The 14848-nt window shown below is 48.8% G+C and overlaps 2 protein-coding genes across 2 annotated transcripts; both read right to left on the bottom strand.

Annotated features, from left to right (window-relative positions):
• Positions 1–472: 472 nt before the first annotated feature.
• Positions 473–4623, bottom strand: LOC112877866 (cationic amino acid transporter 1). The gene is made up of 2 exons (XM_025942239.1): positions 4007–4623; positions 473–2089 (listed from the first exon to the last, which is right to left on the bottom strand). The coding sequence occupies exons 1-2, from the start codon at positions 4428–4430 to the stop codon at positions 705–707; spliced, it is 1809 nt and encodes a 602-aa protein (XP_025798024.1). The 5' UTR covers positions 4431–4623; the 3' UTR covers positions 473–704.
• A 1713-nt stretch (positions 4624–6336) lies between these two features.
• LOC112876406 (BTB/POZ domain-containing protein At1g30440) lies at positions 6337–11710 on the bottom strand. Its single transcript, XM_025940504.1, has 4 exons — positions 10833–11710; positions 8944–9013; positions 7376–8563; positions 6337–7194 (listed from the first exon to the last, which is right to left on the bottom strand). The coding sequence occupies exons 1-4, from the start codon at positions 10889–10891 to the stop codon at positions 6625–6627; spliced, it is 1887 nt and encodes a 628-aa protein (XP_025796289.1). The 5' UTR covers positions 10892–11710; the 3' UTR covers positions 6337–6624.
• Between the last annotated feature and the right edge of the window lie 3138 nt (positions 11711–14848).

Genomic DNA, 14848 nt, shown 5'->3' with positions numbered 1-14848 from the left:
GACTAAACAATGGCCCATCATTCCATCAAAGGTAGAGTTTTGTCAATTTTCTTCCGAATAACATTAGCACGTCCCTTATAGTTTGTAAAAGATCAAAGAGTTGGATATATATAGAACAAAAATTTTCCAGTGGTACCTTTGGGTCCGATTGGAATGTGAGTTTTTTGCCCATAATCTCTATGGGTTGAACTTTCCTATGAATTTTAGCATTTCGAACAAAGGGCCCATTTGGAATGCAGATTTTTTCTTACAATCTCATGAGCTGAACTCCCCCTACGAGTTTCCTTCATTCCCAACGAGGGGCCGGCCATTTGTAATGCGAACTTTTCTGTAATTTCTGCAGATTGAACTTTTCCTATCAAGACATATAAAAAAGGATCCCGCTTGTGTCACCACGCGATTCTGCTTTTGGCGCTGTGCATCAATACTATCAGGACATCAGATATCTTGAGGCTTGAGCGCACTTGAGCCATTTCAGAAACTTCTGATCATCAGGAGAAAAATCAAAGAGTGTAAAAACATGAACTGAACACAATTTACCTGCACAGCACGCTTAGTCTGATGACCGCTGAAGATTTGTACAAACTTACTTTTGTTCGACTGTAATCCTATTGAACAATGACATAGCGACTAGCAGTTATCTGTCGTGACATCAAGCACTGGTACTACCATTTTATATCCACGGCTACATCTCTCTTCAGGCTTCAGTACTCGCCGTCGTGGACGGCGCCTTGTGCCGGCTTGCCGTCGCCCTCCTCCACCTTGGCGGCCAAGGCGGACTCGGCGGCGAGCGCCTTGGCCGTGTCGTAGGACGCGTGCAGGCCGACGAAGAGGTAGTAGACGAGCAGCGCGGCCGTCCATATCCCGAACCGCATGAACGACTTGGAGTCGATGGAGCCCAGCAGGAACACGTTGATGGCGATGGACGCCGACGGCAGCCACGGCACCAGCGGCACCCCCCACAGCTTGGGCGCCCTCGCCTGCGGCACGAACGCCCACAGGCACGCCGTCGACGCGAACCACGCCGGCACCGTCACCACGTACGGCACCCACCCCTCGACGTCCACCCCCCAGCACGTCGCCGTCGCCACCGACGTCGCCAGGATGGCAGCGATGCACGCCGCCAGCTTGTTCCGGTTGGCGTCCGTGGTCTCCCCGGAGACGTAGTAGCGGCGGACCAGCAGCGCCACCGCGACGAGCATGAAGATGAAGAGCGTGGAGATGGAGAGCAGGTTGGAGAGGATGCTGAGGTCGGTGAAGAAGGCGATGACGGCGGTGGCGACGAGCATGGCCACGGTGGCGTTCACGGGCGTCCCCGTCCGCGGGTGCACCTGCGCCAGCCACGGCGGCATCATGTGCGTCCGGGCGATGTGCGTGAGGTACCGCGCCTGGCCGACGGCGCTGACGAGCAGCACGGTGGTCATCCCCTTGAGCGCGCCGAAGGCGACGATGTACTTGGCCCAGTCCATGCCCCTGTCCGCGAACGCCACGGAGAAGGGCGCGTCCGGGTCGATGGAGCCGTACGGCTGCATGAGGCAGAGCGTGACGGCGAGCACGCAGTAGAGCGCGGTGGTGAGCGTCATGGCGCCCACGAGGCCGATGGGGATGTCGCGCGCCGGGTTCTTGGTCTCCTCGGCCATGGTGCTCACGGCGTCGAAGCCGATGTAGGCGAAGAAGAGCACGGCGGACGCCGAGAAGATGCCGCGGACGCCGAAGTGCATGAAGTCCCGCATGTTGGCGGTGTCGGCCTTTGTGAGCCCGGCCACGATGATGAAGATGATGACGGCGATGTGGACGATGGAGAGCACGTAGTTGAAGCGGGAGGTGCCCTTGGTGCTGACCACCGCGAAGACGCAGACGAGCGCGATGACGACGACGGCGATGGGGTCGAGCTCGGAGTAGTCGGCGGAGAGCGACGACGCGTGGATGCGGAAGTCGCTGGGGTGGTGGTTCAGCAGCGTGGCGAAGTAGGACGTCCACGAGCGCGCCACCGCCGCGCCGCCGATGCAGTACTCCAGCAGGATGTTGCCCGCCGCCACGAACGCCATGAAGTCGCCGAGCTCCACGCGCAAGTACGCGAACGATCCACCTGCGGCAATTCATCGTGAATGAGCGCACTCACGACTTGCATTTCTCCAACAGAGAATTCGTCATTGCCATTTGCCAGTTCGCATTAGTTTCCACCAGCACATCCTCCCTTGCAAAGCCAGCAGCATGGTTTTTCAGATTGCAAACTAAAAGGCATAGGCTTGCTGAAGTAGTAGTTTAATATGTTTCATCTACCAGGAGATTGTTTTTTTTTTAAAAAAAAACAAGAGTAGAACATGATTTTCAGATGCCGACAAATGCAACTTTTTTTTCAAAAAAGAAAAAAACTAATGCAACACGACAATATGTGAGCTGCAAGAATTGGTCAGTATACAGACAGGCGGGCCTGCCAAAGCATTTGCATGAATATGCCTCTTTTTTCTCGAAGCGACAAACAGAAATGCTTTGCTTTCTCATGCTGAAATGGCCAGACTAATGAATTTGCTAATTGTTTGAACTAATCCAACCTAATGACGCACCCAGTTGAAATGACAGGATTAGTACGTAGATGTACATCGGTACACATATACTCATCAAGAAAGTTTCAAAGAATCTCAAATGCTACTGATGAGTGGTGCAGTCGCCCAAGTCAACAAAATACGGTGACTGACTGGTCTTTTCTGCTTCAAGAAGCACAGTGTCTGGTCAAAGTAGAGAATTTTCGTCGCAAACCGTCAGAAAATTTGGACCAAATTATAATGGTTGCTTGATTTATTTTTTACGAGACTGACCTGCTGATGTGAAGCACGATCTGCCTCAAGTCATACATACTACGACATTTTTCTATTTCGCTGCTAAAGTATTTTTTTGTGCACACAAAAAGAATTAAAAATGTCGTTATTAGGTTTAAAAGATTCAAAGGTTTTCAACTTTCAAATCTGCCCATGTGCCGATGTGCGGGGAGTCTCAGTCTGAACATGATCAACTGGATAGGATCACGAAGATACTATAGAAAGCTACAATGCTCACTGACCATTGACCGAACCCAATAAAAAAAAGAACAAGTAGGCTATAGCTTAGACGAGTAGTAAACGCTGCCACACTGTACTGGCACTCTGGCAGTAACATGTTGTGTTGATCTGATCCAGGGAAATTAGTACTCCAGCTACCGGTGTTATACTGTACTGTTCAGTAATTATAATGAGCATATTATGGGCCAGTTTGGCAGAGCTCGCAGAGCTGATTCTCTGCTGAATCCAGCAAGAGCTCTGCCAAACAGTTTTTCAGAGAGAAGTGATTCTCTGCTGATTCTGTGGAGTGATTCTCTGAAATGAACTAAGAGGCTGGGAGCTGAAAAAAGTAGCTTCTCCTGATTCTGTGAAGTGATTCTCCATCCTGATTTTAAGAGTTTATGCTAGAGAATCAAAGAGAATCACCTTCAGCCACAGAATCACTTCTCTTAGAGAATCAGCTCCCACAGAGAATCAGAATCAGTTGGAGCTCTACCAAACTGGCCCTATATGTGCAGTAAATTTTTTGTTAATACAGATTTTGCTAATTGGATGTATGATGAGGCTGATCCCAGTTGGGATGGTCATAATCACACCCCGCCTGAACAATCTTTAGAAACTTTCCAATAATTTCTCACAAGTTGGAATCTTTCCATTTGATCACCTCTCATGTTTAGACTTTTTAAAAAATCGACAAGCCTAATAACAAACCGAATCTTTTAAATTTTTTTGTAGATGCAGAAGAATCTTTCTACCTCATAGCAGTAGGTGTTTATCCATCGACCTAATACTCTTCCAACATGTATTTTTTAAAAATGAAAAAAACTGTTTGTTCTCTTAGGCTGAGACTTGAGAGCTGTTTTATCTTGAGGCGATGAAGGAAATGAACCAACTAAGCATGCCGTGCGAACATAATAAACTGTGTAATCTTGTAAGCCTGGCGCACGCGATCGAGAGTGCGTCGTTACCTGCGACGGGGATCTCGACGGCGAACTCGGTGTAGCAGAAGACGGATAGCATGGCGGAGACGCCGGAGACGACGTAGGAGACGACGACGGCGGGGCCGGCGGCGTCGCGGGCCTCCTGGCCCGTGAGCACGAAGATCCCGGCGCCGATGACGGCGCCCACGCCGAACCACACGAGGTCCCACCACGTGAGGTCCCGTCTCATGTCGGCGCCGCTGCGGGCGCGCACCTCGTGCAGCTCCGTCGACTCCAGCGACCGCGACGTCAGCCGGTCCGCCAGCCGGGCGCCCGTGCTCCGCAGCGCGCGCCCGTACGCCGACCAGCTCGAGAACGACTCCTCCGGGAAGAAGTCCGCCTTGGCGCACGAGCACCAGCGCTGGCGCCGCCGCACCCCGCCGCTGCCGGCATCGCCGACGCCGACCGCCATGGCTGCGTCTGCCGGCCGGCTTCCTCTTGGTTTTATTAGTGGCTAGCTAGTTTGGCTGGCTTCGCGTTGTGCGTTTATATAGAAAGGGAGAGGAGGAGATGCGGGGAATTTAAGGAGCGGTCAATGGACTTGATACGCGACGGGGTTTTAATTGGAGAGGGTTAATGAGAAACGCACTCTAAGGGATTGTTACATTACTGGTGTGCTTAGGAGTAATCCCCAAACCTATTTTTTCCCCAAAGAAAAATGTCTGCAAACCCAAGGGATTGTTTGGTTCGATGAATGTGATCGTCCATCCCCTTCTCCCTCCTCACATTTTTATTTGGTTCGGACAGACGCCCTTGCAAGCGGCAGGAGGGATCATCCCACGAAGCGAGCTCGAGCGGAGGCGGAGCCAACGCCTGGGGGTGAAGTGGGAACGCGCGCGAGCGCTCACACTGACTTGCCTTGCCGGGTCAGGAATTGGGGGCTTGCGTTGCGCGCATGTGCGTGACTTCATCATGGAGCTGCTAAACTTGGGGGTCAACTCCGGCGTTGACTTCGTGGATAGTTTTGGGCCGTGCCACGTATGGGTTGCATTATTACTCCAAAGAAATGACCGCCATTTGGACAGCCGTCACGTCACCCGTCATGTTGCTTCAACCTTTCCGCACCTCGGACGGATTCGTCCCGGTCATAGAGTACCCAATCCACAGCAAGACGGCAGCAGGCGCAGATGAGAACAAGAACACATGCGCCCATCAACTGGATGCGTCCATGACTGAGTACGCAATGAACCTAGCATTGGTTATTTGGCCAATTGCTGCTATAATAACCTGTCAGCTGCTGCGAACGATCAGTGGAGTGTTGTCTGGAAAGCACCGAACGTTCGGTGAAGAAGTCGCCTGTAATTGTTGTATTGGACAGACGAAGGATCGGCTTCCTTCAATTCGTAAGGGTGTGATGTGAACAGAGGACGCAGGAACCGAGCAGGACCTTTGGAAGAGTGTTTGGGTATGACAACAGGCATGGCGCAATCAGTTGACAGGGAAAGCAAGGATCCACCATCGTTTCTGTATGCATCTGTCCACTGTCAGTAGCTGCTAATAACAACTTCCAAAATAAGAGATGGAGATTGTGTCACTTTCACAGTAATGAAAAAGAAATGAGAAAAAAAACAGAAGTGGAGATATCAAGATATCCCAGCATTCACTCTACGTTTCTGTAACCAAAATCTTTATAAAAAAAACCAAAATATGTATGGCCTGACGACGACCTGAACGACTGACGAAGAAGACGACGGCCTGAGCTTGTGCCACCCAGGAACCACGTGAAAACCAATACCTAGCGCCGTTTCACATGTCCACCGAGTTCCAGTAACACACAAGGCGTCGCAATTCTGCTTGAAATAAGGTTCCAAGATAATGGCATTTGTCCTTTGGCTGGGGTTCATAAACTGCTTGACATGCACAAAAATTAGAGGGAGAGGCTTCCAGCCGCGCTTCAACTATTTGATTCACCCTGCTTCGCATGAAAAAAGAAACTAGTAGCATTTGATTCACTGGCAGCTCCAATAGAACCATTTGGTCTGTCCAGAATGATTGCTTGAAGCAACAAAATTCTTAGCAGTTAGCAGCTCAAAGATTCTTCCTCTGCAGTTTGATGTCGCTTTCAGTTAAACCGAGGACTTCTAGATTCCATGCCCGTTTGCACATGAACTCAGATCAGAGAGAGAGACAGACACCGGCTTCACAAGTCAAAAATAAGCATCCGAATTGCAGTGTCGTTAGCTCCGTCTTTCTTCAGTTCACACCTCGTACTAGCCGATCAGTCATGACAAGAACACTGGACTTCTGTGTCTGAACATTCTGCAGAACAATCAAACTGTCCAGCCATTTGAAGCTGGCAGATCAAATACAAGCAAACAATTCAAAGTGGCCAATGCTCTGCGCATAAACATATAGCACTAACAACTGATATGTCACAGATCACGGTTGCCAAGTAAGCAGACGAAGTTCTTACAGTTACAGCTACTGATCACAGCTGCTACTTCAGTCAAAACAAGGGAGCAGTTCAGATTCTCACCCCACGGACTTAAACCACTGCACTTCAGACGTTCCGCCTAGCAGCTACAGGCAACAAAAGATGCAAAAGAGATTAACACCGGGCTAAATTACAAGGTCAGGTCGTGAAGCCGGGGTCCCAGGACTTCACTTCAGGCATCCGCGGCCAGCTGCTTCTTATGCTTCGTCACCTTGGCCTGCAGCTTGTCGAGCTTGGCGCTCATGCTCCTCTGCTGCTCGCTCACGGAGCCCTCCTGCGCGCTGCACATCTGCGACCTCACCTTCAGGCCGAGCCGCCGGGGCACGACTCGGGAGGCCCACCCGCCGCCACCGCCCTTGCTGCTGCGCCCACCCAGCTTCTCGATCTCCTGCCGCATGCTCGAACACTCCTTCTCCAGCTCAGCCAGTCGCATCCGCATGTTGTCCATACCCACCTTCAAAACCTGGTTCTCCCGGACTGCCGTGGCCCAGCCCCCGGCCTCGCCGGACGTTGCAATGCCGCTCCTCAGGGGTCTGGACCCCTCAAGGTTGTCGGAGACCAGCAGGCACCCTGCGATCGAGGTTCGTAGCTGGAGCTGCTCGAAGAAAAGGACTTGCACCACCACACGCAGTGGCAGCCTCTCGTTCTGGGCCGCATGGGTGCATGCTTCCAGGGAGAGCTTCTGGCAGTCCAACAGCCGGCAGAGCTGCTCCCTTTCAGCTTCTGATAGCCAGGAGTGTGCCTGTGAAAAGGAAAGTTATAACATTTAACACTTCCAGGCCTGCAAAGATATACTGTTCTACTAGACAAGTCATGCAGACATTTCAGTAGTATTATGTCCGATGTTCATTTTATGATGAGGCAAATGAAGAATACAGCAGTGCAACTACAGTTTGTGGAATACAGTCGCCTATAGAATGTACCTTCAAGTATATATCAATGGCACGATAAAGCCCATCATCCAATGGCCGAGCATACTCAGGGACAGCAGACGCCAAAGCCTGGAATTTAGGAAGCTTCAAATTGATATCTGGTGCAATCTCTGCAAGATAACCATCAATTAGCTTGGCAACACTTGTGATCGGTGTCAAGGATGGGGATGCCATCACATCATCCAAGCATGGGGACTCGCCACCATTAGCCTGGTCCATTGCCAAGAAATGATCAAGAATCCTGTGAACACACTCAACATTGTACAGAGTTTCCATTGTGTAGGAGAAATTCGGCAGCAGTAGATCCTCCAGAGTGGCCTGGTCCAGTTGCATGCCAATTCGTTTCTCTAAGTTGGAGATGCACGTGGGGCTGGCTTTCAGAATCATGGCTGTGCGAAGGAGCCCAAGCAGAACTTTTGTTGATGCTATACCCTTTTGAACAGGCAATAGCCTATCAATTTCCTCAAGTAAGTTTTTCTGTTCAACCTCAGATAGAGCAGCAGTAAGAGGCACTGTGCCCATGCTATGACGCCTATTGAGTCCTGGGAGATACTTCTTGGCATAGTACGTCAAAGAACCAGCAATTATCTCAGGCTGGATGCCTCGGGACTCCATGGTGGAAATTAACCTCTTGTACATGGGGAAGCTCAATGATGAAGCATCATCATACCACCAGTCTGCATTGAAGTTTCTGGGCCTTGCACCTGTGCTGATCCCATTCCATAATACACTGCCACCAGGGCTTTGCATGATGCCATGTTCCCTTATCGGCCATCCAAAGAGGTTTGGATCAGTAGTAGCTTTGGATGCTAACGACTCAATGCATCTCTTCACAATCTGAAGGTTTTCAGCATGAGGGAGTAGGTCATCGCATGTTTCCAATGCTGTCAAGGAATCTTTCCAGTTGCGGAGAACCACTTGGTTGAGGAACATTTCTGATTGCGCAATCAAGTTGTCCTCAGCTACTTCTTCAGTCATTTCTAGATGCTCAGAGGCACATCGTAGGTATACAACATTTGCAGGAGAAAGCTCTATTTTCACACCATAGCAGAACCTTGCAACTAGCTCAAATGACTTGGCACCCCCAGGAATGTCATTTAGTTTTATGACACACTCTTCTTGGTCTGCATTCTCTTCTATTGATCGTGCGAGACAGGCACTTTTTGAAAGCAAAGGGAACTGCAATGAGATATACATTATTAGGAAGAATACAGTCAACATGTAGAGAAGTCCAGTCAAGGCATACAAGCTAAGCAAGTTCAGGAAAAAATAAGTATAGGACAGATAGTAAAAAGTTTGTAACCATTTTCACATTCTTTCTTAAATGCCACTAGAAGCTAATTTACCCAGAAAACGCAACAAGAGTTTCATTCAAATCAAGGAACCATTTATTGTTCCAACAGGATTCAGCAAGTTTTACTAGTCCTCCGTGTACTTTGAACAGTTTTTCATAGGTATCAACTGAAACAAATAAAGTTCTAAGTAATTTCAACTCTAGGATTCAGTAATAGGATGGGCATACTTAATGGGTTATAGAGGTCCACAGAAAAACACAATACCTTGTGAAGGTGAAAGGACATATCCCCAACCTCAACAGTAACATCGCTAGGGAGTCCTGTTGTGCAGAACCTACAGGTTCACAAGCAGAGGAACAATCAGACTTCAGATAAATTTAAAGCACATAATTCTAGTGAGAAGAACAGAAAGATATCTTTGACGAGGCTCATTGAGGTCACAAAAACAATGATGTGAACAACACCAAATGGCTAATGTCAAATTCAAATCATACGTACTCTTTCCTACAAAGAACTCTAGGGGATAATCTCGTACCTATTCCCTCAGTCCCATGAAAAGTGCAATCCTACGTTTGAAAAAAATCCGACAAAAAGTGCAATTCTAGAGATTGGATCTCAACTACCTGCCCAATTAAGTGCTCAGATTTAATTTGCATGTCAAAACTAACCGTATGTGGTAAACAAATAAGGGCATGAGAGTCTTTTCACGCCACCAATAATTTGTCTGAAAATGACTAGAATTGCACTCTTCATAGGACAGAGGGAGTATTGCAGAGTCAAGTGTAAACACATAGAGGTATGTTTGGAACATCTTTCTGAACCAAAAGAAAAACACATTATACCAACCAACAAATTAAGATACAAGGCATATATTCTGTAAATGTATACTATCCACAAATACAAAATCGATGTGATCCTTCTAGGTACAGGCACATCAATATAGTTGCGAGCAATCAGATAGAAGAAGATTGATGGGTTTGAGATTTAGACTTGCTCCACGAAACAAAGTCCAAATATGCTCCTAGTTAAATAATGCCATGATGGTTACATCTGTCTCCATTATTAGGTAAAACAACATCTCACTGCCAACTAATGTGATGTGGACCCATTAGGCCCGCCCCATAAACTATTGAAAGAAGCAGTCAACTCTAATTAACTAGAATTTCTGTTGATAAAACATGTGACTAACTGCACCCACCATGCTTAAATGCATTTAGTATGCGCCATAAGGCACTCATGCAGGGTGTGTGTGTGTAACCACCAAAATGTATGAACCCATTTTTATTGTGCTTGTAAAGAATACATCAGTACATCACCGCTACCCATGATAACAAACATAATCCATGAAAAGAGCTCTGCGAGCCCAACATTTTCCAGTTGGAAGTTGCAGCAAATAGCCTATAGGCGAACCACACAAATCAAATCACAGTGCAGCCAAACTTAGATCCTGAATTCTGACACTTTGAGGAATGTTTGGGTTGCAGTTCAAATTTTGAACTGAACCTCAGGGATTCGGATCCAAGTGCTCCTCTATCCAAAAAGGACCACTGGCAGAGCTCTTGTACTCTACTACGACCAATTTAAACCACCAATTTGAACAAAAGGATAGTACTTGCTTCCAGATTTCTTCTGCTTCCATGCTTGGGCGAGGAAAAGAACAAGGGGGAAACAAGACAAACAAAGCCCAATTGTTTACTGCAGAAATCAAATGCGAAACACCAGTGGCAGCTGCACAGACACAGAAGAAGTGAACTTAAGCCTGAGGATTCCCTCGCCATCTGAAAGTAGCATCAGGTAGGTCTGGAACCCAAGGTAAATTCATCTTTCTCTCGGGAGGAGCCGCGCCGCAAGCGCGACGGCCGTGCGGTACGGCCAAACCGGTTTGACTCGTGACATTTTCAGACGGGACCGTACGAAATTGACGCCAATTTGGGCAGGAACCCACCCGGAACCCTCCGAATTCGGAGGCATCGGCCGGTAGCAGAAGAAGAAGAAGGGAGGAAACGAGGCGAAGGAGGCAGCCCAATTATCTACCCCGGCCGCGGCCAGGAATTGGCCGCCGCGCACAATCTCAAAAAACCACGAGCACAAGGAAACTTGGGAAGTATGGATGGTAAGGAAAGCGCTGAAGGGGGAGAATCTCAGGAGCTTACCATGCCTGGCCTTGCCTCTTGAAGGCGTCAGGCTTAGAGCCGAGCTTCATGGACGCCATCCCGGACGGAGAGCTTCCACCTCCTCCCGCAGCGCCGAGCTATGTGCCCCACAGGGAAGCTGACGCGCACCCACCGCCAACCCCGGAAGAGCTCACTCACGCCATGGCCGCGCTACCTGTCTCCGTCTCCCCACCCAACCAGCCCAAGCCCTCTCTCCGAAACCAAAAGAGCTGCGCGTTGCAATCCTGCTTTTGGGCAGGCCAGCAACCTAATCCAACCACCCCGGGAAACCACCAATGCGGGCAGTTAATGCCGGGGTGGTCACACGCGCCGAGCCGAGCAGCGGGGGGAGGAGGAGGAGGAGGCCTGCAGGCAGGCAGGCAGGCGGTGGGGTGGGGATGGGGATGGGGATGGGGATGGGGAGAGTGGAGTAGGAGTAGCCTAGCAGGCGGATCCTTGAAGGAGGCGAGGCAGGGCAGTTTCTATTCTGTCTTCACCCTCGTCCCCTCTGCTCTTCATGCGGGTTTGAGCGCGCTTGATTAAGATAATTAAGAATCACTTGCAGCCTGTCTCATCATCATCATCATCAAGGTGGAGGAGGACTGGAGGCGCTTTTGTTTTTGTTTCTGCGAGGAGTACTTCTGGTACTTGTTTGGGGGCAAAGATAAAGCAATACTCTTTTGATGGGAGTATATGTGATAATGTGAGTGTGGCAGTGGCAACAGGAGTTTTGCAAAACAAGAGGAGAAAAGGCAGTGGCAACAGGCCACCGTGCCAGGCAAGCGGGGGGAGTGGCGGTGGAGGACAGGAGGATGGAGCGAAGGATTCGTGCAAGAGAAGAAAAGGCCGAGCTGCAACGGAGGAAGAAGACAAGGCAAAGCGCAGTCCGTCCCAAAAGCTGAGAAGCGTGCAGGCTCCTCCCTCCTGCCATAAAGCGGCAAAGGGAGAGACCAGACGGCGAGGATTAGCATTCAGCCATCGAGGGGGAGCATTTCCTTAATTATTACGGCCGAAAATGAAATGCTGAGAGGGGGATAGAATCAGGGAGAAAACGATTTTTTATTTGCTCCACGACGGATGCGTGCTTGGGATTTGCTCCACGCAGCAGGGTGGAGTAATTGAGGCGGGGCATTAAAAGTTCTGGAAATCTGGGGCCGCGCGCGCAGAGATTCGCTGTAGCCCTCGCAGTCGCAGCTTTTGTTCACGCTCCGGCAGTCAGGTTTACTGCGCGGATTAGCGACCGTCCGGCGGGTGCTTCTTTCTTGTCCCGGATTTGCCATTCTGCAGCCGGTGCTCTTTTTTCCCTCTTTCAGAACCTGTATAAATATTCATTTTTCATGGGAAAAGGGAGTAAGAAATTACGGAAAAGGATGGCTAAGTAGGATTAAGCACGCATTTCTATTGTTTTTTAAGAAACGTGAGTGTTTTTTATTCTACCTCCACAAAATCACTATTGCCATGCTAATGTCGAACTAACTTTTTAATTTGGAGTGGACAAAACAAGAACGTCACCCCATCTCGGCTTTTGTCGGTGCTGCACTGCTAGTACCGCCCATTTATTTCAGTCAGATCATACACATGGTGTATTTGTAAGGATCGGTGTATGCACACGATGCCGATGTCATGTGCGAGTGTGTACGTGTCCGTGTATTGCATATAAAGAAAGAAAAGTAAGTGATGCTCGAAATTAATTTAGGCAGCCATTTTGTTCTTAAAACAAACGAGCATTAAAGATTTGTCTATTTCGAGATAGATGACGCCTGGAATTAATTCCTGCAGCCATGTCCAATTTTCTTAAGGCCTGCATCTTAAAGACTATATATATATATATATATATATATATATATATATATATATTTGCATGCCATAATTTGCTTCTTTTTTCTGAAAAGATATATAAAAGTTTTAGTATATTCTGCTAATATAAAATAGAAATTCTCAAACTTTTCAATTCAAGAGTGGATATGATGTGCACCTGTGGAGTAGGCCTCATCATCCAGAGGCTACATGCGCGTTGTGTGTCAGGATTGTACGGGGACAAAGATGTCATTTCCGCGTAGGGCATCAACAACGGCTTTCCTTCATGCTAAGTACGTTCGCTTTCTTTAATCTGGACGTTACTCTGCTACACCCACTGTCGGATTGGTCGCTGCAACCTATGCCATGTGGATGGTGCTGGGCCGGGACGCCTAATTTTGGGTTCTTCTCCGCAAAGATTCTGGCGACGCAAAAATGTAATAAAAAACCATACTATATTATCAAGTGTATCAGTAGATCCGGCATAAGTAGGGTTGACGCGGTCCATCATACATGTAGCGGATGAGATGAGATCTGTGGTGACGTACATGCATGGAGCTTGCTAGCTGGCGGCGACATTTGTCTTTTCACAGTAACACCATTCGGTAATTAGGTAGATCGTGCAAATACTATTATGCTAAGTAGTCACAATGGTGTGAAACTCCTTTCTCCTGGAAAAATGTACCATTATAACAAGATGACATAAAAAGGGCAGAAGTCTTACACTACACACGGTGAAATAACAGTCTGTTTTTAATTTGGTAATATAGAGTGCGTGCATAGTGTGGCGCCCGCAGTTGGTTCTCTTTGTATAAAGGAAAAATGATAACCTACACGTGCAACAATTACAAGATGACTGCAATCATATTATCACTACCTCTGTTTCATACATGAGCTCATTACTGTTTTACGTAAAGCACAAGCCTCTAATATATGACCACACATGCTCGTGTGTTCCGTTGTACGCAAAGACCACTGTACGTAATAAACTCTAATAACGAAGAAAAGTCCAGCTTTTTACATCAGTAAGTTATGGTTAGAATTTCACCCAAAAACATATGGCTAGAATTATATGGTGTAAAACTTATAATAACTAGTAGTACACTGTTAATTTTAATAGGGGTACCAGCTCCGAGCAATAAGATTTATGAAGTAACTGCACCAGCATTTATCTCATCGTTAACAGCAAAGAAGAAAAGACATGCTTTCTCTTTATCATTGATGCAATAAGTCAAAGGAGGCAATAAGAACATATTCATCAATGTAACATTTTGACCGGTAATAACTAAAATCTAACAAAGCTCTAACGTTGTGAAGCCACATTATTATCTGAAGGTAAATACGCATGGCAGTGCCTTTTCAACGTAAAAGTTAATTAAGTATTGATGGTTAAAGTTCAAATGTATCTGGTACACGCTATCCCTTGTCAACGATATTCTTTTGCGAGCCGACGAAATCTTGTAATGACCTGGTTGTCAAAGAACAAGATCCTCTTCCCATCCACTAGTTCATGCTGTCCTCGAGATGCCGTTTCAGATTATATACCTACGCACAGGAACCAAAATGTCTATGTAGCTTCCATTGGAGTATCGGCGATGACTCCCTCGGCCGCAACATTCCCAAGAACAAATCAAGGCCCTCAGCGCAAGCAAATGTTTGTCCACCACCCCGACATGATGTCCACATGGACCTGGGACGGGGAACCGTGCAGCCCTAGCGTAGGCCGGCGTACGTGGCCGCCGCCGCGCGCTCGCTTGTGCGTGCCGGAGCCGGAGCCGGGGCCGTCGCCCCTTGCCCGCCGGCCGCCGCGCGCGCACGTGCTCGAGGTCAGCGCTGCGTGGCTAGCTGAGCCCGCCGCCGTGCACGGGGGCGCTCAAGGAATGGCGAGCGGGTCAGCCACCACGGTTCCCCTTGGAACGCCGAGCAAGACGTACTAGTAGAGTAGCAGCGCAGTTGCTTGCCGTTTGGCCCACGCGGGCGACGGCTCGCGCGCTCCCATGCGCTCGCGGCGCCACCGAGCGCACGCCGCGCGCGCGACCGCGTCCCCATGCCGCATCGCCGTCGGCGCAGAAGGCATATGGTACGGCCACACAGGCCGAATTCCGGGTAGGGCAGTCCTGTCGCGGTCATAGGGAGGACGCAGCGATCTGGAAAAAAATTGGGAGAGATCACCTGGACGTCCGGAACGTACACATTCTGTTCCAGATAACGCCGGCACG

Source organism: Panicum hallii, chromosome 9 (assembly GCF_002211085.1).
Source record: "Panicum hallii strain FIL2 chromosome 9, PHallii_v3.1, whole genome shotgun sequence".
Lineage (NCBI taxonomy): Eukaryota > Viridiplantae > Streptophyta > Magnoliopsida > Poales > Poaceae > Panicum > Panicum hallii.
Note: the sequence above shows the minus strand (reverse complement) of the source record. Positions and strands in the feature narration are given on the sequence as shown.

Excerpts from the sequence above, each read along its gene's own strand:
- LOC112877866 (XM_025942239.1), bottom strand. The coding sequence starts at position 4,430 with ATGGCGGTCGGCGTCGGCGATGCCGGCAGCGGCGGGGTGCGGCGGCGC. Across the intron at positions 2,090-4,006 it reads CGTCGAGATCCCCGTCGCAG|GTGGATCGTTCGCGTACTTG; the intron begins GTAACGACGCAC and ends GAATTGCCGCAG.
- LOC112876406 (XM_025940504.1), bottom strand. The coding sequence starts at position 10,891 with ATGGCGTCCATGAAGCTCGGCTCTAAGCCTGACGCCTTCAAGAGGCAA. Across the intron at positions 9,014-10,832 it reads AAGAGGCAAGGCCAGGCATG|GTTCTGCACAACAGGACTCC; the intron begins GTAAGCTCCTGA and ends GTGAACCTGTAG. Across the intron at positions 7,195-7,375 it reads CCATTGATATATACTTGAAG|GCACACTCCTGGCTATCAGA; the intron begins GTACATTCTATA and ends TCCTTTTCACAG.